Source organism: Aptenodytes patagonicus, chromosome 4 (genome assembly GCF_965638725.1).
Source record: "Aptenodytes patagonicus chromosome 4, bAptPat1.pri.cur, whole genome shotgun sequence".
NCBI lineage: Eukaryota > Metazoa > Chordata > Aves > Sphenisciformes > Spheniscidae > Aptenodytes > Aptenodytes patagonicus.
Window position 1 is genome coordinate 10,123,361 of NC_134952.1, and position 25,034 is coordinate 10,148,394.

The 25,034-nt window shown below is 38.1% G+C and overlaps 1 protein-coding gene across 8 annotated transcripts in view; it reads left to right on the forward strand.

The window, feature by feature from the left end:
* SH3BP2 (SH3 domain binding protein 2) overlaps positions 1 to 23,152 on the forward strand; it is a 108,471-nt gene extending 85,319 nt beyond the window's left edge. For 5 of the 8 annotated variants that reach the window (XM_076335823.1, XM_076335824.1, XM_076335825.1 and 2 more), the window contains 12 exons: positions 8,394 to 8,533; positions 9,820 to 9,922; positions 12,641 to 12,758; positions 13,360 to 13,430; positions 13,830 to 13,918; positions 15,886 to 15,951; positions 16,533 to 17,121; positions 18,203 to 18,311; positions 19,398 to 19,453; positions 19,893 to 19,974; positions 20,219 to 20,278; positions 20,750 to 23,152. In XM_076335823.1, the coding sequence (XP_076191938.1) occupies positions 8,395 to 8,533; positions 9,820 to 9,922; positions 12,641 to 12,758; positions 13,360 to 13,430; positions 13,830 to 13,918; positions 15,886 to 15,951; positions 16,533 to 17,121; positions 18,203 to 18,311; positions 19,398 to 19,453; positions 19,893 to 19,974; positions 20,219 to 20,278; positions 20,750 to 20,887 (1,620 nt within the window). In that variant the 5' untranslated portion in view covers position 8,394 and the 3' untranslated portion in view covers positions 20,888 to 23,152. Of the gene's footprint in view, positions 1 to 2,664; positions 2,856 to 4,844; positions 4,867 to 8,393; positions 8,534 to 9,819; positions 9,923 to 12,640; positions 12,759 to 13,359; positions 13,431 to 13,829; positions 13,919 to 15,885; positions 15,952 to 16,532; positions 17,122 to 18,202; positions 18,312 to 19,397; positions 19,454 to 19,892; positions 19,975 to 20,218; positions 20,279 to 20,749 lie in introns of those variants that run through there. The other 3 variants (XM_076335821.1, XM_076335822.1, XM_076335828.1) reach the window with 3 other exon arrangements.
* The last annotated feature ends 1,882 nt before the right edge of the window (positions 23,153 to 25,034 follow it).

The following is a 25,034-nucleotide window of genomic DNA, read 5'->3' on the forward strand; positions in this document are numbered from 1 at the left end:
TGCCTTACTATACTGTAGGCTTTTATGGAAATATATAATAGATGAACTCCTACGTTATTCTGAGTGGAACTTGACTACTGAGCTGACTACTTGCTGCAGCTGAAAGAAAATAGTTTTTACGCTATTTTAATTTTTTTTGTTGCTTTGATAATTTTTCTGTCTCGCCTGTTGCTGTGCTCTTCTTGTGCTGCTTTTATTTACAGTCCGTTCTTGCAGTTTCCTGTAAATTGGTCAGCAAGAGGAAGCTCTCTTGCTGCAGAGACAACCCAACCCATCAGCTAGACTAGCGAACTTAGGCTGGCAAGGACAGCATAGTGCTAGATGTATATTTTACTGTTCTTGCTTTCCATTAACTAAAAATAAGTAGGACTGCTTTTGATGGGGAGCAAGAGCTGTTCCTAATGATGGCAGAGATGATTGGCTGACTTCCTCAGACAGAAGCCCTGCTGGAATGAAATCCAAATGTTGGTTTCTGATGGTTTGGTTCTTCCTATTAAGGCTATCTGAGTGAAATTTCATAATTTTAGAGAAATAAAGTAACTCCTTTTGAGTGAAATTCTCCCTAGGCTAGCTTGGTGCAAGGCTGCTTCTCACCAGTGATTTTGTGGGGACAAATGAAGGTTAGTGGTCTGAAAACCATATACCAGAATTCTTTGCAAAACTGAATTTTGCATTGTGAAGAAGGATAAATTTAATACTCTCTCACTTCCCTGAGACATGTTAATCAAATCCATAAGGATTTCATGTCTCTTCAGACTCTTTATTTGCAATTTTGAAGCACAACCATTCTGATTAATGTTTGATCTAAAAGTGAAGCTGAATTTTCATTCTTCCAAAACTATGAAACATCTACTTTGTTGTTGTTGTCCCTCAGTGGAACACCAGCCTGTGTGTGTGCATGTGTGAAATGGCTTCTGTTCTAACTCTGTGACCATCTTGACAGTGTTGGAAATCGCCAGAAAAATCAAAAGGGGATCTTGGAACTTGAAGTGAAAAATTCTGTATTTCTGAGTGCTTAGGTAAAGAACGGGAGAGGACAGCATCAGAAAGGTTAGAGTGGAAAAGCAGTACTTCAGGAACACGTGTTGGATAAATGAGACATACAATTAAAATGAGACTGTTGAGGCCAAAGAGCATGGTACTATAGTTGCGCAGTTTGGAGGGGAAAACCAAGACTTAGGTGTGTCAGACCAGAAGAGGGAAAGAGGAACTCTTCCCCCCCCCCAGTATTACATATACTCAAATGCTGTCATTTTGATTGTAGCTTTTTTGCTGAGGTAGAGATAAAGGTTGCAAAGATGGTAATGCAAACTTAGAAGAGTAGGCTTAGATAGCAGAGAACTGGGGGAGGAAAGATTGCTTTAAAGCATCGTGTGTTAATGCTTAAAGTCTAAATTGGGAACTGATATTGTAGCAGATAAAGCAAGTGAATTTAATTCACAAACTGCTGAGATGTAGTTCTCTTCACATCTTTTCTGTGTGAAGAATCTGTTAATTAAGCCACTGAGACAACTAGGTATTGATTCATATTAAATAGCATCGGGATTTTGTGTTGATGTGCTGATCCTTTTAGCTAACAACAGGTGTGTGATATTTATGGTTTGCTTCCCCTTCCTAAATAGCCTGGCTATGGAAGGAGTGCAAATGGGTGCCCTATGGTGAAGACTGAGAATTGCTTTTCTAGCCGATACAGCCATGGCCAGTATTGGAAATGTTATTTTCTTCTGTGCTTTGGCTGTTGGGTAGTTTACAAAAAGAAAAGACGTTATATAGAAACTTCTTCCTTCTATTTTGGACTATAGATTTATGTCCATTTCCCCAAAAATATGTGAAGTAAGCTTTACTTGGCATATTCATGTATGTAGGTTTTGTCCATCATTCTGACACTTGCTAGTTGTTTTTGTCTTATTTGAACTTTCTAGCCCGGGGTCTTGGTTAATTCCAGACAGTCAGTGAAACACTTAAATCCTTTTAAGAGCTCCAGATGAAAATAAGTGTAAAACAATGTGTTTATTCATCATAGTTGGTGATACTTGTCTTGTAAAATTGTTGCCCTTGCATTGTGAGCCTCTTGGATTTGAATTTTATTGTCTTTTGTGGTTTGCGTAGCATCAAGCGTACAGGCAAGACTTGCTCTAAAGCATGTATATGCTGCATAATCTTTCAAAATCGCTATTTTTAATTTCTTGGGTTGAAGAGGGAAGGACAAGCTCCAGCTACAGGAGAGAAAAGAGAGATTAAATACTTACCGTAGTTCTGTGGTGCAGTGTCAGTACCTGAAGCACAGGCTCTTCAGAAGCACAGGCAGCATTTCTGAGCTGTGCCTCTGCCGGTGTGAGAGCCTGAGTACACTGTAAGAAAAAAGGACTACTTTCTTTTTCTCCCAAGGGAAAGTAGTTGATTGAAAGGTGAGTAGGAAGCAAGTGAGCACTGGAAAATCCCATCTGCTTTCTGGCTCACCATCTGACAGAGGTTTGAGGTACGCAGGGTTTGATTTATAACCTCTCTGGGAAGTTGGGAAATCTGACAAAGATAGTGCTGCCCACTAACACTGGGGGAAACAGGAAGTAACAAAGGAAACAAGTCATTGCCTAGGCGTCCCTTTTGGCCGCAGTGCAGTGCAGATGCACAAGCAGTTGGGGCAGGGTTTCTTTTCCTTTTGTGTATTGAGCGTACAGCAGCTATCGCAGTCGTTTTCAACCTTATAACACACAAAACGGGGAGAAGTGCAGAGATGTTCCTGTCATGCCTGAGAGGGGTCATAAGTTATTAATGGCTTTGTCATCACAAAGGAAACAATCATTCGGTGAAACTGTCAGCAGAAAAACTATGTGTCGATCAGGCACCGTCACCAGGTTAGTGCATATTTGTGGCTTGTATTTCTGTCATCTTTTCTCTTTTAGGTAGGAGCAGACTAAAACTAAGAGTAGAGTATTGTATCGGCGGTAAAATACTTTTAACTCATGCAGAAAATTCAAGGGTAAAGAATTGAAGGAGGAAGAGATGAGGCGAGTGTTGGCTGAAAATGTTTGCCAGAAAAGAAAAGCAAGTTGAAGCAAGTTAAACTGAGTAAACTTACTTACAACAGCGTATCTCAGTTGGGCTTAATTCTCTGTTCCCTTTGTCCTGTAAGATTTATTTAATAGCACAGTACAAACACTGTAAAGTTAATGCTTTTGAAAGACTGTTGTGAAAGGGCTGTTAGAAGTATTAAGAAATGGAATGCGTAACCAAAAAAGTGGGAGAGGTATGGAAGAGTATTTCAGAAATACTGGAGAATGTTTAATAAATGGAAAAGACACCCGAAAATTTTGCAGAAAGCAGTTTTCAGAACAGATGGTAAATGTTTAGATGGTTGAATCGGAGAACTAGTTTTTGTTCAGAATTGCTGAGAGCACATTGGGGAAGCTTTTATTTTACAGTTTTGCTGTATGTAATGTCGCCTCATTTTTGGTTAAGCCTTTTGTGGAGACGAGAACTTCAGTCTCCCTCTGCATTATGTGAGGAATGCATTCGTTTCTGTAAGTTATGTTATATGTAATGTTATCTGTAAGTTACATATTCTGAAGGAAACTAGCATCTTGCTTTGCTAGGTTTTACATTCAAAATAGAATTTAAAGACTAGAAGTTATGGGATATTACAGAGTTTAAAAAGTTCTTAGACATAATTGGCATAGAGATACTTGTTACAAATTCAGATCAGGTTTAATTTTTGTACTGCAACTTTGGAGGCTGGTTTTTTTATTTGTTTTCAGCATGACCAAACTGGGCTCCAGGACAGACCATAAATATTATTATAACAAGTGAGAAATTTTAATACAACTTTTGGCAGCTGTAGTTTCAGAGATGAGGGTAATGTGTTTTTATGCCTATATACTGCAAGATGTGGAGATGATCACATCTGCCATATGTTCTGCTGAAGTTAAGCAAGAACTGAGGACTTGTGGCTTTTCCAGGATGCAATCCTTAGTTGAATCAGCTTGTATTTGCTTTAATTGAGCTGAATGCCAATAGCTCTTAAGGCCAAAAGGGGCAAGTGTTCTTCTATAATGTAATCCAGATTTTTAATGTGGCAGAATTTTATTTTTACTTGTGGAGGGACTTTTAGCCTGTAAAGTTATGCCCTAGCCTCCAGTCTAGCTATTCTATATACACTGGCTGAGGGGATAGGTTAAAATTACTTCACAGATGTATACATTTGCATACTACACAATAACAGAAGTCTACTCTCCATTTGGAGTTTGAGCTTGGTAACAGTATTGTTATAATTCAGAAGAAACTTCTGCATCAGACTGGCATTATCTAGGTTACACTATGAAGTGTGTAATTTCACATTTTTTCATGCTATTGTGACTTTCATGGTACTTTAAAATGAAAAACAGCTCATTGTGATAGTGTTTGAGAAAAGTATGCTCATGTGATAGACTTGGACTGACTTTATTGCTACATTAACCACACACTGCAAATTGATTTGGTTTTTAGTCTGGCAGACCAGTTTGTATATATGAAGTAATTACAATAGTAATTGTAGAAGCTCTGTATCGTGCTCGAGAGTGCTAACTGCACTGTTTTGTCTTTCCAAAAGCACTGTTGAATCATGAAGCAAATCCTATAAGCTGCTGTTCCACCATTTCTCCTACTACACTCTAAGGCGTATCATCTCCCTTACAGGCATAGAATTATCACAGGGATCATCTGAGAAACAAAGTGATGCAAGGCCTTTCACTGTCTGCTGCCATCCTCTTCTTGTTCAGAGGGTTCAGTTCAGTGCTGTTTCAGTGGAGGAGAAGGTTGATTCAATAGCCACTTACCATGTGTTTTGGGGCTTGATGGAAAACAATTTAAAAACATGCATCTACTCCCTTGGTGAGTGGGAAGAAGAATAAAGCATGTAGCTATTACTAGGAGCTTGCACAAAACAATGCATGAGTAATGTCACCTTCTGTTTGTAACAGAGGGCCAGTGTCAGAAAGAGAGCATGGCTTGGTTCTGATTGCGCTTAGTGGGCCCTATCTGTTAACTTCATTGTCAGCTCCATGGAAGAGACTCTGCTTATGCACCTGGGGTGAAAACGTGTAGTGGGGTCTTTGGCTTGTAGGGCAAGAATGTGACTGCATAAGAAACAACTTGGAAATATCTTTGTTCTTAATGATCACAGAGCTAACAGGCTCTACGGTGACTTCAGTGCTTGCTATCGATCTGTTCTTCATTAAAAAAAAATGTGAGAGGAATATCAAGAGTGGAAGGAAACATTTCAGTGAGCTAAAGGCAACCATATTGTAGATGCTAAGACCAGGCAAATCTTAAGAGCATCCATTTTTCCTTCCTCCCACCTCTACAATAAAGATCCTATGGTTACATTGTATTGACAGCTTTATCCCAGCAGCTTGATGCAAAATAGCATCTAGTGTCATTCCAGGATTGTTTTGTACTGTCAAGAAAAGAAAATCTGTTTGGGACTAGATTCAAAGTACTCTAAATGGATTTTAGAAGTGTAACTCAAACTTTTCAATTCAGAATACCAAAGTCCTCATTATGTGTCTGCAAATGAAAGTGCTTGAGGAGCCTACAGATGTGATGGAGAGTGCTATAAGCCACAAGGAGATCCAGAAAATAGGCATAGCAGCCTCTAAATCTATTGAAAAGCATGATATATTAGGTGGGCTCTTTAGCTCGTATAACGTGTACTTGGTTCTGTGGAGTTCAGCCATATCTCTTTTTATTCACTTAGCTGGGATGGGGAAGTTCTGAGGTTTGGTCTCTATTCTCAGGACTGTTTTATAGTGAGTAGTCAAAAGTAAGAAATGATCGTGAATAGAGGAAGCAGAACCTGATACTCTGCTGTCCTTCCCCCTCAGTTAAATCCTGTAATCATCACACTGTAGAACTGGATTCCCCCCCCGCTTGCTCCTCTGCTTCTATGATTTATTTTTTTCTTTCTGTCTGCCTGATATTCGGGCTTTTCAGGTGGAAGAGAAAGGGCCCCATCCAGGCACACTTGAGTGAGCAGTCTAACTAGTCTGTTCCTGCACAGAAGACCAACATGACCTGGTCAAATATTTCTGTTTTCTGTATTGACCTAGGGTGGGATACCCTTGTGCCCAGTGTTTGTCATTGGCTTCCTAGAAATCTCAACTTACTGGTTATTTTGGATAACCTCTCTGAAACATTTAACTCTACCTCTTCTGGTATGTTTTCAACCTAAGTACATAACACTGAAACAGTTTCACACCAAAGGCTAGGTGCTTAAGTCCTTTCTTGTTCTGTTCTTTGTAGTAAAAGCAGACAGGATTTGAAGACCCATGATGAACTTGAAACTGTTGGACGGCATTGAGGCTAATGTTAGTTAGATCAAGAAAACTGAGGTCAGAGTATTATTGTCTGAATAAAAAGGTTCCATTTTTACTTTTTTCTGAATGTAATTAGAAACAGACTGAAATAACTTAATCATAAATTAATTTCTAATGTTTGAATGTTGATGTGCCTGTTCTTAAAAGAAAAAGTTAGCCCAGGACTTGCCTTTGCATTCCTCACGTCAAGGAAATCACTCTTAGCAGTACTGCAGTGCGGTTTGTTGTCAGCAGCCAGCTGATTAACGCTTTCTATTTCCCCTCACTTTGACTTTTCTGCAAGATGTGGAGAAATAATTTGAAGGATTCTTTTTTTTTTTGGGGGGGGGGGGGGCAGGCGGTAACTTTTGTTACTATTTTTTTAATTCTTAAAAGCTTGAAATATCTGTGAGTAGCCCCTTCTTGGACCTGTTAACACATTGCTGTTGCTAGAAATTTCATTGTGGGGGAAGAGAGGAAGTAACAAATTGGAAAGATCTCAATCATATAATAAAAACAGGGAGGAAATAGCAGAAGGAAGGATATAGCTGAATACAGCAAAAGGGTGGGCAGAAAGATCCTGAAGGAAAATTGGGAAACCACGATGCCTTGCAGTGTCTGCTGTGAGGACCTTTCTAGGGCCTTGTATCCTATCTTCTCTGCTTGTCCCTGTTCTATAACACTGGTGACTAAAACCTAATATTTGTGATTAAGTTTTCTAGGCTGCCTAGAGAATTCAACTGAGTTTAAACTCTCCTGGTAGAAATTGTTAGTAATTTCCACCCCTTCCCACACATGCCTCATCAGCAAAGGGCAAGCAGTTAGATTTAAATCCTAAGCTGATCCACTGAAAGATCAATTGACTTGCATTTCTGTTTTTCCTAACACATGTACAATGGATATGTACTCCACTGTTGCTATTAATCCCTCAACAAAACTGTATCGCTTGCTTATTCTTTTCAGTATGGGTACTTCAAGGTGCCATCTTAGGCTGGAGAGACTAGTGCTTGGGTAGGCATGTTGTGCTATAGGCTCTTGGATTCTTGTACCGAGCTATGCTATTGACTTCCATTACTGTCCCTTTTGGGGAAAGGAGAAGCAAACAGGATCCATTAGATTTCAGTCCTCTACTAAAAGCTTTTCAGTTCTAAACCATCATTCCTTTATCAGAAACTAATTAACTGGAACTTCATTAGTTTGCCTCTTACCAGCAAAGGTCTCTAGCCCTAGACCTGAGGATAACAGACCGTTTTATGTCCAGGTCAAACTTCCCATTTGGTTCATGCATGATTTCTTTTCTGTATTACACAGTAGGATTTTTAGCCTAGTTCTGTTACCAGTTGAAGAAAGAAAGGTCTCATAGCAATATATTGGACAGAAAAAACTACTACTAAGAAACTAATTTTCTTGGTAACCTGTTTAAGATGATAACAGAAAGAGTGGTAACTGCAAAGGTGCTTGGTGGAGCATGGTATTAATAATTGATATATAAATTAAATGGCAGCAGCAATCTGAGATAAACTTCATTTGCGCAGGATGCTGTCACATATGACATCTAGTATGAGATTATATACTAATGCTTTCATTCAGAATAAAACATGTAAATATAAGGAGTAAGTAGTATTGGATGCTGCAGTTACTAAAATGACTGTTGATTCCTGCATACAGAAAATGATACTGTATATACATGTGTGGCATAGAACTTCGGAGAAGAAACTGATTTTCTTTCTAGTCATCTCTGATTAAGTCTCACAGTGTTATCTGAGGCATTTTTAAAATATAAATACTTAAATAACATTTACTAAGCACTCTTCCATTGTTTCAACAACTGTCAATCACTTTTGAGAGCTGTATAAAAATAAATCGGGACTTTTTGTACCATGGTTTTTTATATATTACAAACTTCCTGGAATCTATGAACACCCGTCTGTGCTACATACTTGACTGCTGAACCATGTTAGTTGTTTGGAAAACTTGTTGAAGGAAACAAGCTTTGTTTCTCGGTACTCATTTCTTGAAGTAAAATCTAAGTTTTAAACTGTTCTTAATTATTCTACATTGCAGAATGATGGCCTCGCAGGAGCAGGTCTGGCCAGTCCCAATGAAGGCAATTGGAGCACAAAACCTTTTAACAATGCCTGGAGGAGTGACCAAATCAGGGTATCTTCATAAAAAAGGAGGCACCCAGCTGCAGATCTTGAAGTGTAAGTTGAATGAGGTATTAACTAAATTAAATGTTTTAAATGCTTGCCTTTGGGGCCATTAACACATTTCGTGTTAGCAGACTATTTAAGGAAGCTGTTCTTCCACTTACTTTTGTCTGTAACGGATTACAATTTTACTGGGATATATGTATGAAAGACCTATATTGAAAGAATTTCCTTTAATGGTTTCGGAACTGTAAATCTTAGATGATAAACGTTGTGGTTGATTTTCGTTTACTTGGTTAAATCTCTTGTCTAGTCCTTCACAAGTAAGATGTTAGCAGACTATTTAATGAAGCTGTTCTTCCACTTTGTCTGTAATGGATTACAATTTTACTGGTATATATGTATGAAAGACCCATATTGAAGGAATTTCCTTTAATTGTTTTGGAACTGTAAATCTTGGATGATAAATGTTGTGCTTGATTTTCATTTACTTGGTTAAATCTCTTGTCTGGTACTTCACAAGTAAGATTTTAAAGACGGAAACAGATTCCCAGGATATGTATCAATTTAAAATATTCTTTTCTAAAAGAAAGTAGTACCCAGCTTTTTTTTTCCAGTTGGTTATTCTGTACTGGAAAAATATCCCCATCTCCAACTGCTGTTGTGAAATGGAAATTTTGTCACTGCCAACATTAGGCTGTACTTAAAACCAGTAATTGCTTCTGGAATCAGAATCTACTTACATGGAGAAAAATAAGATTTTGAGTTTGTTTATATGCTATTCATTTGCTATCCCTGTTTATAACTAAACTATACTTATATAGTTAAGGACAAAGATTACTGCCTTTGATAAAGAAAGGAATGTTTGGCCCCTTTAAAGAAAATAAAACATCATTTTATTGGCAGCTTTATGTACTTGAGGTGAAAGAAGAGAGGGAGATACCAACATGGTTTTGGGATGGACATAAATATGTATTTGTAGCCTGTGGCTACGTTTCTCCTATTTTGTTTTAGGTTGCATTCTTATGTTAGCTTATTCCTCTAGTAAAGGAGCGCAGGTGGAGGTCAGACCTGCAGTCTCTTAGGCTTTTTTTGAAGTTACCAGATCAGCCGCCCCTCAAATGAGGGAAGCAAATACTACCCTTAGTCCTGAAACTCTGTGAATGGATGGACAGCTTTACCATGTGGCTGGTCATCAACAAGCTGTCACTTAACTAGTTTGTGCTCTTTTATAATGATTACTAAAATCTTAAACAATAATTCTACCCAAGTTAAGAGGTTCTAGTTAATGTACTGCCTTTGGATTTATATTTTGCTCACTTTTTTCTTTATCTTTTCAGGGCCATTGAGATTTGTGATTATCCATGAGGGGTGTATTTACTATTTTAAGAGCAGCACATCTGCATCTCCACAGGGTGCATTTTCTTTGAATGGTTACAACAGGTGAGTGCCAAAGAACTTATTTAACACCTAAGCTCCTTTTACTTAGTGCAGGGGGCTATGGTTTTCATTTCCAGCTAAGTTAAACTCAACTACATCTGTTGTTTGAGTTAAGCACTGATCTTGGATTCCAAGAGATGTATTCCTTTCAAATTGCATATATGATGTTTCCCGTGCTTTGCAAGTGTATAGCCTTCGTCTTTTGTAATTTAACCAGTAAAGCTGTTAAAATTGCAGTGGACTTACTCTTGTTACTGACTTAATGCAGACTTTGCACATGCAGATACATGTGGATTCTTTCAGACAAACAATCTTTGTTCTCTAGTGATTTCAATGATCGTCACAAAAATAGAAAGGAATCAGAAAGGAATATTTATGGAGTTACTGATTCAGTAACACTAATTAGTGTCAAAATTGGATCAACTACAGGAATGATAAATGAGAGAATGCATGTACAAAATGCCTGATTCATGTCGCTACACGTTATAAATCTTAATATTTGCTTTTTAAGTTGAAGACAAAAACAATGGCTTTCAAGTTAACCAGTACTATCAGAATCTGACTGAGTGCAGCATACATACAAGGCCTACTAATAAAAGTCCAACCTAACTTTAGGAAATTGCTGTTGTAATTGATGCTAAGAAAGGACTAATGAGAGAGAAAGAATGTAGAGAAATATCACATCATTGGTCCTAACAACTGCAATTTTATTGTATTTGTAAACACGTTTGTTATTCATGTACTGCATAATGTTCTCAGACTTTTGGAATAAGGAAATATGTGTTATTAGAATATGAGAGCTTTCGAACTGACCACAACGATGGCATATTTTATAGGAATGCTGTTGTAAACATTGTATCTAATTAAAGATTCAAGATTAATTTCTATAAGCAACCTATACTGTAACTTGGCCATGACACTAGCTTCTGCAATCACATTAATGTAAAAAATATCATGGAATCTGTAAATGCTAGGGACTGTCTCATTGCAGTTATCTAAAAAGCATTCTAGCAGCCTTGTGGAGACCTTGGCTGGAATTGGGACCAGGTCTTGGTTAGTATTATGCACAGACATAAGCATTATTGAACAAGAATTTGAAATGAAAGAATTTGTTAGAATTGGTAGTTGCATAAGGTTGTGTGAAAACAAGTCACTCTAAGGCTTCCCTGGGCTTTTATTTTGCAGTTTTCATTCAATAGCCTTTATGTGTTAAGAGTGGACAGGAGATGAGAAAGTGCTGCATTCACTGGTGACTCAAAATGTATAGTGATGCCTATTGCTAGTATCCCTCCCAGCTGTACCATGGGTATTTCCCACATTAACATCCTTATTAGCCTTACACTAGTGAAATAACTTGTAGTTCCTTTTGTGGCTTTGTTTTGGATTGGGCAGATGCAGAAAACTACAACCTCCAGGTTAAAAGTAGGATTGGGGTTGTAAAAAAAGATGCAGTCTCTAATTCTGAAATAATTTTGCAGTTGACATTGTTCTTAATGGCAGCTTCAGGGTGTTGATTAGATTTTTTTTTTTTTTTTTCCATAGAATAGTTTGGGTTGGAAGGGACCTCTAAAGGTCATCTAGTCCAACCCCCCTGCTGTGGGCAGAGACATCTTCCGCTAGACCGGGTTGCTCAGAGCCCTGTCCAGCCTGACCTGGAATGTTTCCAGGGATGGGGAAAAAGTTTCTTCCTTCAATCTAGTCTCAATCTACCCCCCTTTAGTTTAAAGCCATTCCCCCTTGTCCTGTCGCAACAGGCCCTGCTAAAAAGTCTGTCTCCATCTTTCTTGTAAGCCCCCTTTAAGTATTGAAAGTCCAAAACGATGTTATCTTGATTAGGTACCTAAACAAATGTCAAATGTCTCTGATAATCTTTTTTCCTACATTTACAAACCACCTTCCTTAAATATTAAGGACTTAAGGAAGTACTGTATTATATGAGGAAATTGGTGAGTTAAAAAGTTTAGGAACAAGAAAGAAAGCCCCAATAATGACTGTAAAAACTTCAATCAGATTTCTCTATGGCTTATGCTGAATAAGTCTTAGAAATGTTACTTTTAGGTTACCCACAGTCTTAGGATTTTAGCCTCCTTATTTGTTCCAAAGCCTTATAGCGAGCATTTACAACCAAATTTTTGTGTGTGTAAGGAATTTCCTCATTTGAGACTCCTCGGGGTGGGGGAGGAATGACGTAAGAAACAAACATATCTAATGCAGTTTGTGAAAGAGGTTGAGTTATGCTTATTTTAAAATAATAAAGTGCAAGAAAATGTTCATAAGGGAAAAGTGGAAAAATTAAGTTAACTTTTAATATTAGTTCTCATTTATTTTCATGGACAACCTGTGTTTTGATTTCTCCTCCATGCCTTTCTGAAATAAGGATCACAGGCATCCTAAATACTTCTTGCCATGGTGTGAAGCTTGTGAATTAATGCAATTCATTAAAACTATTGCACAGTTGAAAACATCCATTTATAAGTCTGGCTGGTGGTTTAACTAGTGCTTTTTCTCCTGCCAGCACTCTTGCATTGTCCTTTCTACCACTGGAGAAGTACAACAAATGCACATAGGGGGATTTTGGTGGTGTTATCCTGGGCTTGGGGGTTATTTTTGGTAGGGCAAAACTGGCCGGTAAAACGGCTTTCTACCAGAGCTTTATGACTTGCAGAGCAGAATTAACTTCACAGATAAAGGGTTTTATGTATTGGTTGTTCTGTTTCTCAGGGTTATGCGGGCAGCTGAGGAGACAACATCAAGCAATGTGTTTCCTTTCAAGTTAGTTCACATTAGCAAGAAGCACAGGACGTGGTTTTTTTCAGCTTCTTCTGAAGATGAAAGAAAGGTAACTTTCTTCTTCTTTTGCAATATAATTTTCCTTGAAGCAGAAAGTGAATCTTGGACTTCCCTAAAATATAAATGAACTGGATGTGCAGCTGTCATTGAAATTTGTATACCTAGTTCTTTGGGCTCCTCTGAAAATCAAGTCTGAAGTTTTAACTGTTAAGTTAGTGTTAGTTCAAGTTGTAATTTAGGGAATGGCTATAAGTGACATACTAGATGCCATGGTTTTCTCCATATTGCTCGTTTTATTTTTAGCCAAGGAACAAATATTTGTATGTTAAACCTGTGATAAAGTATGAAAAGTGTTCAGTGAAATCTCTCACCCATAAACATACTATGAACAAGTACCTGGCTTTAGAAATAACAGCTTGAAATTTGCAAACTGAAAGTTTAATATTTTAATATGTTCTTATAGCATTTTAGATAGTCAAAACATTTTGACTGATAAGTCCTCTCAATGCATATATAGTCATGGATAAACACTATTTTAATGTAGGTTCCTTGCACAGTTACTCTGTTCTTACAGGGGACAGATACTGTGCATCTTTGTTTAATGATTTAAAGATGGGTGTGTCAAACATTGTATTTTTATTCTTATTTAGAATTGGATGCTATCCCTGAGGAGGGAAATTGATCACTACCATGAGAAGAAAGAAACAATGACGGAATTCAGGTATCAACCCTTAATCTTTATTTGCTCTTTATCCCTTTTGCACTAGCTCTTAACAATGGTGATTTAGGCTCTTTGCACCTACAAGTAATTTACTGTTAAATAAAAACAGGTGCAGTAAGGCCCAAGAATGAAAGGCCTTCCTAACACATAGTTTAAATAACATCAAGACAAAAATAAATCTTTTTACGAAGAGAACTTCGAATGTCAGCTTTGTGTAAAACAAATAAAAACCTTAAAATGACAGCAGCAACATATCTGGCTATTAATTGGGAAATAGGAATAGATTGCTTCTGCTTTTCCAGCATTCCTTTCCAGTGCTACAGTCCTGCTAACAGACATGTTTACTGTCCCAAGGCCCATAGCACAGTGATGCAGAAGGTACTCTCTTTTCTTTTGCAGTGACTCTGGTTCTGATGCAGACAGTTTCTATGGCTCAGTAGAACGTCCCATTGATATCAAGTATTCTCATCATTCAGCAGATAATGAAGGTGACAAATTTAGACACTGATAAATAGGATTTATTTATTTGCTTACTTATTTCTTCTGGATTCTGCAGGAACTATTCCCATAGCTTAAGCAAACTGATCCAATTTGCAACTATAAATTCTTGTTTTTACAAGGTGTGTAGTTGTTATTGTAATTTTAAATCAGAAGCAGATATTCTGTGCCATAAACCATTAGGAAAAATAAATGGTAACTAAAGAAATTCAGGTCTTTCAAGGAGGTGTCTGACACCCTAATAATACTATTTAAAATTTTTATTAAGACTGCATGTTGGAGAGCTTGTAGATCTAGCAAAAAGAGAAAACTTTTGAGTATGTCCATAGATCATAGTGTGGAAGTCCAAAGTGGTCTTTATTATGATAATTGAATAGTATTGACAATAATTGAATATAATTATAATAATAGGATATTAGTCACTTGAAAGTATGTTCTGAAAACATGCAGAGACAATGCAGTAAAACGTTGTGGAGCTAGTTAGCTCCTATCTAGACTGTAAAATTAATTCACCTGTCCTACAAAACAAGCAGTCACCCATACTGAGATGTTGTTGCATCTGTGTTGTAGTCTGTTTAGTATGAAACAGAAATGATCATCCCTCCTGTTCAGGAAGATCTTACATTAGGCATAGGATGGGCCTATGTGAAACACAAAGGATAACATTCTTCAATGACTTTCAAACTGAGTAACTTTTTTGAAGTAAGGCTCTGAAAATTTCATTCTTAGCATAGCCTTTTTTTATTCAAAGTTTGATACCTGTTCATTGCTGTAGTTGTTTCACAGTAAACAGTTCTGGCTGAGTGTGTTTATTTTTTAATTAGAAGTGAGGACATGACAGAAAGCCTGTCAGATAGGCATTCACAGCATATTTCAGCAACTGACTTCCTAGTCAAGAAATGCGTTAGTAAAATCCAACATGAGAAGCTTTGCCTCAAGGTTCAACATAGTTCCTTTACTAGGCATTTTCCCATCTGCCTTTCAGATTTCTAAGGGCAGGGTTGACTGGAGCAAGTACTCTCATTTCCTGAAAGGAAATTCCTGACTATTTTCCCTGACTAGGACAAAAAGGCAGGAGTGAGTCTTTTTAGGAAATCCGGTTCAATTGCTGCAAAGCAGAGGAAAAGACTCATCAGCATTTCCTGTAGGACTGTAGTTAGTACTTCTGTGTTTATCGGAGGGAAGGGTTGTATGCAATACGAATTATGTTAAGAGGCCTAGCAGGAGTTCAAATTAGGAAAATTAGAAGAGCTAACTGATTTTTATCAGATACTCTTACCTTTTTTTTTTTAAATGCATTTCTCTGGAATACTGCATATTGTCCTTGAGCCTCCTATCGTAGTCAATGATGAGAAATTACTGCCTAGAAGTAGCATGTTTTTCATGTCTTGATTATTCTGACTTACAGTTAAAAGGCAACATTGAAACCATTTAAGCTGTTTGTTGTGGTGCATTTTTTTTGTTGCCAGAGCAAGGCAAAAGAATTGTTTTGTAGATCACTAGGCTTGCTTAGGCTTCTGTATTGCAAAATCATCAATGTTTTTGTGTTAGGGTTAGGTTTCGGGAATTATTTTTTTCCAACTGGTTTTGCCAGGGCATCCATGTAGTTATGTCTCTGCAACTGATTTGAATTTTTCTCAGGAAGGCTGTAACACTAGAAAGCGTCACCAGAAAGTAAATTTTAACTTGAAAGATGGAAAAAAACTTAATGTGCAGTGTAGTTCATATCCCACAGTTGTAAGCGATGGCTTTCTTAATTGACATCAAAATTTAAGGAAACACCTCTTCTAAATAGCAGAGAGGTGGACCAAAATTTATAATTTTTTTCACCTCTTTTTAAAAAAAAAAAAAAATTAACTGAAAAATACTTGTTTATTACAAAGCAGTAAGTACTCAATACTCTTTCTTGGTTCCAGGAGTACTTACCAGAGTCTGACACATTGATTTTTATCTGCAGATTACGACCAGGAGGAAGAGGATGAGTCTTACTTGCAGCCAGATACTTCTGACATAGTGAAAGATGGTATGTGATTTTTTTCATTCCCTTCACAAAAGGCTCCGTGAAAGGCCACCAATGAAGGCAATATTCATGTAGAATGCCAGATTATTATTTTGGCTTGGTCATCTCTTAAGCATTGCAGGTGGTAAAATAGCTGAAGCAATGCACAGGTATCTAATCTTGAGAGGTATTTAGGGTCAAAAGTTTCTAATAACAGCAGTAACAATTTACAGAAAGTATTACATGCCTTTAAGGGCGTGTTTTCTTGCAGGCTTCCTGCCCTGGAAGGACCTGTATCTGGTCATCAGTCTGGAGCAGGGGTAATGCTTTTAATGTAGTCTCTTTTTCTTTATTTTTAGCAAAGGGAGAACTCTTTGTGAAGTCATCATATGCCATGCCTGAATAAAAACTGCAGGAGTTTACTACATGTAACATTCAGAATTGTGCTGAAAGTTAAATGCTTATCCAGCATTTTGGATACTATTAGACCAGATGCCAATGAAATATCTTAAATCACATAGAAAATAAATTTGAAAAGTCTCATTTCTTGACATACCGTATTTCCCCTCAGTGTGTTATGGTTTTTGGATGTTTTCTTTCTGTAGATATGGTCCTGCCCCCAGCCTACCCTCCTCCACCAGTTCCTCATGTCAGAAAAGCTGCCTACTCAGAATCAAGGGCAAATTCCTTTGCTGGCAAATCTGCTGTGCCAGGACCACCACCACCTCCTAAAAGAAGCTTACCTGATATCAAACTAGAGGATCTCTTAAACATGAGAGAACCCCAGTTACAGTGCCGAGCTGAACCTAATCTAAAGATTCAATCCTCAAGCTGGAGGCTAGGTGAAGAGCTGCCCCCTGTACCCCCTCTACCTCTCTTCAAAAAGCCTGTGTGTGTCAAAGAATCTTGCTCATTGCCTCCAGAGCCTCTGCCTCTAGCTCAAGTTCTTGCTACTCCAGAAGGATGTGAGAAGCTAAAAACCTTAAACCTTTCACCGCGAACTCCTCCTCCACTACCAAGCAGTAAACCCAAGCTGTCACAGTTTACTGAAAAACCGGTAGAGCCCAAAGTGCCAAGAGACCAAGGTAAACCTGGACTGTTTGTGCCACCCGTGCTCCCGAAGCCACCTGTGCCAAGCCACCAGCCCCCTGGAATTAAGTCTAGGCCAGAGAAGTCTTCATGTCCCCAGTTACAGTAAGTATGAAAATACAATGCACTATTAAATTTTTCCATTGTCTATTAGTTAACTCGTTGACAGACATGTTTCTCAGATTCACATGGACATCTGTTTCTCTTCCCTGCACCATCCTTCTCTTCCTCAGAGTTGTGCTTTTTTGCCTCTGTATTTGTTATTTGAAAGTTTTGCAGTGAGTTTAGCTTCTGAAATAGTTCAGAAAGAAATAGTAGATAAACTTTAAAAAGAATTACACACAAATTTTGTAGTTCATTTGTTTTCAGGTCTGTCATAAAGACTTAAAAGCCTTTGATCGCAGTGAATAAGAAGCCTTTATGTCAGAGCCTCAATGAGCTGCAAAAACAATTTTAGGCTTCTGTGAAGATAGGAAATGTGCTTCATTTTATATTAAGATCAGCTCTAGTAAGGGATGTGGAACTAGTTATGGTGGTGAATCAGATGAAAATATTTTTGTCCATTGGATCGTTTAGCAGCTCTGAAGAACAAATAATAAATTCTTTAAAGACAGTACAAGGAAGACACTGATATACTGGAGTGAGTCCAGTGGAAGGCCACCAAGATGTTTGGCCTGTAGCACATGATATGTGAGAAGAGACTGAGAGAAATGGATTCATTCAGCCTTTAGGAAGGCTAATGGGAGATCACTGCTGTCTACAACTACTTAATGGGTGGGTATGGAGAAGATAGAGCAAGACCTCAGAGGTCTGCAGTGATAGGATGAGAGGCAACAGGCAGAAGTCACAACCTGGGAAATTACAGCTAGATATTAGGAAAAACTTTTCACTGTGCGGATGGTGAAGCACCAGAACAGGTTGCTGCAGAGAGGCTGTGGAATCTCCATCCTTGGAGATACTCTAAACTTGACTGGACACAGCTTCCTGAGCTACCTGGACCTGCTTTGTGCAGAAGCTTGGGCTAAATGATCTCTAGAGGTCCCTTCCAACCTAAATTAATCTGTGATTTGGGGGCTAAGCAGAAACTTACTCTTCAGTTCTAGTTTTATTATCCCTTCAGTGTTGTGTGTATATTTGCTCTGTTTTCTGAGGAAATGTCCTTCAGTTTTTGTTCTGTTTCTGCCAGGAGATCACCACCAGATGGACAGAGTTTTAGAAGCTTCTCATTTGAAAAACCAGCACTACCCTCCAAGCCAAACCAACCTGATGATGATTCTGATGATGACTATGAAAAGGTAAGATCAAGCAGATGATCCATTTCTTGCTTATGTATACTTTTGGGAATGTTTTAAATGCATAGAATCATAGAATCATTAAGGTTGGAAAAGACCTCTAAGATCATCGAGTCCAACCGTTGACCCAACACCACCATGCCCACTAAGCCATGTCCCTAAGCGCCACATCTACACGTCTTTTAAATACTTCCAGGGATGGGGACTCCACCACTTCCCTGGGCAGCCTGTTCCAATGTTTAACCACTCTCTCAGTAAAGAAATTTTTCCTCACGTCCAATCTAAACCTCCCCTGGCGCAACTTGAGGCCATTTCCTCTCATCCTATCGCTTGTTACTTGGGAGAAGAGACCAACACCCACCTCGCTACAACCTCCTTTCAGGGAGTTGTAGAGAGCGATGAGGTCTCCCCTCAGCCTCCTTTTCTCCAGGCTAAACAACCCCAGTTCCCTCAGCCGCTCCTCATAAGACTTGTCCTCCAGACCCCTCACCAGCCTCGTTGCCCTTTTCTGGACACGCTCCAGCACCTCGACGTCCTTCTTGTAGTGAGGGGCCCAAAACTGAACACAGTATTCGAGGTGCGGCCTCACCAGGGCCGAGTACAGGGGCACGATCACTTCCCTACTCCTGCTGGCCACACTATTTCTGATACAGGCCAGGATGCCCTTGGCCTTCTTGGCCACCTGGGCACACTGCCGGCTCATGTTCAGCCGCTGTCAACCAGCACCCCCAGGTCCTTTTCTGACAGGCAGCTTTCCAGCCACTCTTCCCCAAGCCTGTAGCGTTGCATGGGGTTGTTGTGGCCAAAGTGCAGGACCCGGGGGAAAATCAAAAACACCTTTCTGAAAACACAGTGCTGTGTGATTTTTTTTTTAAATAGTTGGGGGTTTTTTTCTGCTTTAAGGAATGCCTTGATAAATTCTGGATTTTAATATTGTATGTAAAGGAGGAAGAAGCATAAAGTGAAGATTAAATCGCCATTAATAATTTCAGATGCTGATAGCTATAGCTTATTTGCGTAACAAGATGCTAGCGTTTTGACTTGTCATTGACTTGCATGGTGATTTATTTTTCTTCATATTTTTTACAGGTTGGGCTGCCTGCTTCAGTATTTCTTAATACCTCTGAATCCTTCGAAGTTGAAAGGTAGAATGTGACTTTAAAATAGTTGCTTAGAAGTCCTACAAAAACCTGCACTGAACAATAGTCCAAAGATCATTTTGATAGGTACAATTTGTGTCTAAAAACACAATAAAAGTATTTAAATTCCTTTAATATGGAAATCACTTTTTAGGGGAGTTAGTTCGGTGCCCATGTATCAATTGAAAATGCATACTACTTACAAAGTGATTTGGCTCCATCTGGAGAAGGTTATTCTGCCAGGATGCTAGATGGGACAGAAAGCCAGATCTTCTGTGCTGCATTGCTGGTTCAGGTGCTAGAACAGTGAAATTCTTTCAGCTATGATGTACTATGAATTATTACAACCAAAATAGAGATTTGTAATAAGAATTTTAAGAATCTAGGCATTTTACTTATCTGATACAGAAAATGCTAATATATGTAATTGCTGTATTATTTTTAGGACATTTAAAGCTAGTAGCCCACGGGGACAACCGGAAAATGGATTGTACTGTATTAGGAATTCATCTACTAAGCCTGGAAAGGTAACTTGCAATTGCTGAATCTACCCCTCAAAAACCTTTTTAATTTAGAGATACTGTATCTTATGTATGATAAAGTACTTAACAATTTAAATGTGCTCTTTCCTTAAAGCAAGAAAATCTGAGACAATCACTATCATAACTTTAGTGATTTTTTTTTAGGCTGGATCGCAACTAATTCCTTAATACATTGACTTAGAAGAGCTTATTAGCACAGACTGAATATGTTGCATTTTTCTTCTTCAAGGTATTGGTTGTATGGGATGAATCTGCAGAAAAAGTGAGAAACTACAGAATCTTTGAAAAGGTTAGTAGCTGCACTATGTGTGCTTGTGTATATATGTGCATGTATGAATTTCATGTGTGTATATATGTGTGTAAAGTGTGCAGGTGCATAGGTATGTATCGGAACTAATAAGTTAGAGTCTAAACTTCTTCCCATTCCTAAAAGTAAACATTAGCTGATTTCCAAATACCTGGTTGTAGGATGAGAGTTTGAGTACTCAGATCTGGGCTTTCTAGTTGCTGTATCATGCAAAAGACAAACTAGCTGTAAATGTTCACATCTAAATCTCAGTTCCAGTCAAATCCTAAAGGAAGGAATATTAAATTCCTGAGTTTAATTTCAGCTTATTTGTGTAAATGACTAGTTTGCGAAGCAGTAGCTTGTTTGAAAGAACTTCTTAGTTCTGATGATGATGTTTTGGGTTGTGTTTTTTTAAACATTGAGTTGGAAAAATTACTGTCAATGATTACATATGTTTTTGTTCTACAACAGGGTTGCAAGTTTTACCTGGATTCAGACGTCATGTTTTTGAACATGGGAAGTTTGGTTGAATACTATAGCACTCATGTCCTACCTAGTCATGACAGCCTGATTCTTCGGTGTCCTTATGGTTACTCTAAACCAAGGTGACATGACTGGCATAATTCACTGACGCTTAGGACTAATGGGTTCCCTGCTGCCCTTGGATTAGACGTGGAGTCCTGCCACTGTTGGACATCCCATTGTTTGCACACAGAAACTGAGTCCGTTTCAACCGTTTATTCTCATATGAATTGTATATAGATTCCATTTAATGAACTCTTGGTAAAAACCTTACAATCCAGATCAGTGGATTTTTTGGTCTTTTCTTTTAAAAAGATCTGAACTGATTATGCTGTGAAAGCTGTCCATGATACCTACACCTTTTATAAAATTGCTGCTATTACGAATCTCCTTGGAATGTGGAAGATGGACACGAACAAAGAAGTGGTCTGAATACAACCGATACAGAAAAGGGAAACTTCTGAAAGTATATCAGAATTCACTTGTGACAGGGAATACTAATACTCTGACTTGAAGATATTACTCCTTAAGTCAGCACTGGTGCTCAACTGAGAATTTGTTACTTGTATAGTTGTGTAAATAATGAAGATTTCTGTGCAAATAATTTGGTTTACTGTAGGTGAAGATGATCAGGAAATGTGGCTTTTTTTTTTTTAAGCCACCTCATACGTAAATGTAACTTCTGATTACAGTGTCTGCAGTAATCAGTATCAGGGTACTATCCAACTGATATGGTTGTGGCATCCCACGTATTAATGACGTGCACTTCAGATAGGCGTGGAATAATACTTGGCTTTCGTGGGAGCCCCATTACTTAGCTCTGAACAGGAAGGGTAAATGCCACTAGTATTTTTAATGGGTATGAGAAAAGAGAAAGGACTACTTAAGATTAAGGGGGAAGGGAGGGTGTCTTTTGAATATCCCAAGTTCTGACTAGTAGTTTTCTCTCACATTGCCATCATCAAAGGTTCTTTAAAACAAAACACAACCACCACCCCACCCCCGAAACCATGAGTGATGCTACTATCAATCCATAAATCTTCGTGGTCAGTCTCTTCGGATCAGGTTGTCAGCCTATTGCATGTTCTGTTCTAGGGCAAAACATACTGCCCTAGTCTACTTTTTGTAGTTCAACAAGAAGTTTTCCATTACTAAAATTGCTACTCAGTTTGTAGTTGCATGCCAAATAAAATCTGTCTTTAACATACTATCAGCACTATCAGACTATCAGTGATAGGCATTAGCAGGGTGCTTGTAATATTTGTTCCCTAATATTTTGGGGACAGGTATCCTAAAACCAAGGGCTTGATATTTATGCCAAAATTACCCTATTCCTAAATTTTAATGAAGAGGAGAAATTTATTTTAATGACCTGTTAAGTAACTTTGTTGATTCAAAAGTACTGTTATAATGGTCTCGTATCTCTAATAATGTTTACAAGACTTGTAATAATAACTTTAAAAACAATAATCCTGTCACTCCTGAAACAGGAGAAGGTATCTAGTTTCCATCAGTCTGAATCTGTATCCATAAGCTTCATTTTTTCTGTTACCTTTTCAAAGTTTATACATGTCAGTTTTAATCTTGTTACAGTTAGATGGTCACAACTTTAAAAACATAAACAAAACCATTACAGAATAAGAATTTCCTGTTTACGAAAACAATAAACCAGGATTTAATCTCTAAGGGATTTTCCTTAATAAAGAGATGTAATATTAGGACCGTACATAGGAATCAAGGCAAGAAACTCTGCCTCTATCTCTTGCAAAGACACAGACAGACACAATATCAGTCTTTTGATCTCTGTTCCTGCTGTAATAGGCTTTTATCTGCATAAAGTAAAGAATATGCAGTACTTAAAATATCCAATATTCAACAGAACCTGAAACTTAAGTTTCTTAATTCCTCTTATTTTTAAGATCCCTGTGGCTCACTACCCTGATAAGATCCACTCTGTAAAGAAGGCTCAGCCAAGAAAGCATTTTAAAAATATTTTTGGTATATAGATATATGTATATCAGAGCAAGTTCTAGTTTCTTGCAGTATTTACACATACTGTTTACAGAGTAAGTGTTTCTCTGGGAATAATTGCCTTCATTGTGTCATGACAGTCATATTTACAGTATGCTATCTTTCGGGCCCTATTCAGATATTTAATTTTTTTCGCAAGCATATACTCAAGATCTTTAAACTGTAAAAATACTTATGTAATCCAATACATATAAAACATAACACTGTCTTTACCTGTGTAATACAAGATTTGCAAATATGTAAATTTTTGTGTTAATTTCCTTTTTTATATAAATGTATATATTTCTGAAGTGGATAAACTTTCAATGCCAGTTCACCTAATTTTGTGCAGTCGTCTTTTTAACTTCATGGGTGAGTGTTCTAATGCTTTTGTTTGTAGTTGTGTTAAATAGTGCTTGATTCTTCTAACTGTGAAGTTTAGAAGAATTAGTTTTCAGCCCCCTTAAGAAGCAAATTTTTGTGTAAGCAACACTGTCAGAAACTTGGCATTCTGGACAGTGTGACTGGGGGTGGAAATTACCCATTTTCCACTTACTTCAAAGTTTCCTGCGTGCAGGGTTGAGGACTGAAACATTCATTTTATCTGTGGACACAAAATGCAGGTACGACCATAATGAAAAGAGCATCTCAGAGGAACAGGAATGTTTGAGCAAGAAAGCCAAATCTCCAGAGGTGTTCTTCGGGGGCTTGCTTGGGAAAAGAGGATCTTCCCATTTTCCAGCACCTAATAGCCCTTCTGCTCAGAAATGTCAGTGTAACCTGGTAGGTTTACATTGTAGGTTAGTATGGGTACGGTAGGCTTACAACCTAGTAGGTGGACATCCCTGACATTTCCAGAATTTAAGGTAGGAGGTATAGATAGGGACGTGCTAGGTAATCCCCTCATCCCTCCAGGAACAGGTAGAAGGGTTCCAAACAAATCTGCAATCACTGACACTCTCTCTCCCAGGTGATCTTGCTCCTATGTGCTAGTCTAGTTTTTTTTTTTTTTAAATGCAGATTTAGATGAAGTTAAATTTCTGGTGTTCATAGGGAGGAAAGGCACAGCTAGAACGCATGGCTCATAGTCTCTCTCCTGTACACCTTGCTAACCTGGCTCTCCTCTTTCCTTCACCACAAATCAGTCTCTTGCATATACAACCTACTGCAAGCTCCTTAGCTTTAAAATAGTTTGTGGAGAAATGTAAAAGCAGTATTTGGTATGCCAAAAAAATGCAGTTTGTGAGTTTGGTAATATCCGAGTCAAAATAATTGATGCCAGTTTGGAAAAAGTCTTGTCTCTTCTATATAAACTTCCAAGAAAAAGTGTTACAGGTGATAATTGTGGTGGGAATTGCTCTTCTAGGGGAAAAAAAATTAGAGTGGTTTTGAAAAGAAAAGCTTCAACAAGGGGCTGTTGAATAAGTAGTGTATCATAAAAAGTGATCTGATATCAAGACAATTTTTCTATAGTGAACGTGCTTTGTGTCAGCAGCTTGTCAAGTGTTCCCTCGTTCAGAACTTCAGTTTTTACAAGAATGCAAATAAGCAGCAAGAGTATTTCATGGCCTCCGGTGCTTCCTGCTTTGGAAAGTTCAAAAGGGCTGTAAAGATTTCTGAAGCTTTAACTGATTATTTTGAATTTGGGGACATCTGCTGGTCAGCCTGTTCCATGCAGGGTTCCAAGCAACAGGAATACAGCCACTAAGCGTGTGCATAGGAGTCATTTGGGTAGAAATCAATCCGAAGTGACTTTGGACAGAAGCTAGAGACTAAAGCTTAACTTTGGGTGGAAACCTGAGGGGCCAGGTCTTTGAAACTTTTGGCTCACGTTTCTCACATAAGTAGCAATGTTATTTAGCAAAATTACTCATCTGAATGTCTTTTAACCTAGATGACAACGAAATTAATTGGATTTTATATTCCTGTGTTTAAATGACTTTTAAAGTATACTTTGAGGTAGAATTTACATAATGGACATCTGAGCACAACCTAAATTACCAACGTTGTGAAGCATTAAAGAGCTGTTATGAACACTAAATACTTTGCCTAGCAGCAAGCAAATCGCATGATGCCGCAATAGTTTCTATCTTGCTAAATAGTCAACTCCTTGAAGTCAAGGAGGGTTTTTTCCTGGCAATGGGAGTGCTTGAGATGACCATGAGTGCAGCCTCTTAAATAGGAGAGCTCATAGTTCTTTTACTGTAAATACTCCAAGTACCAA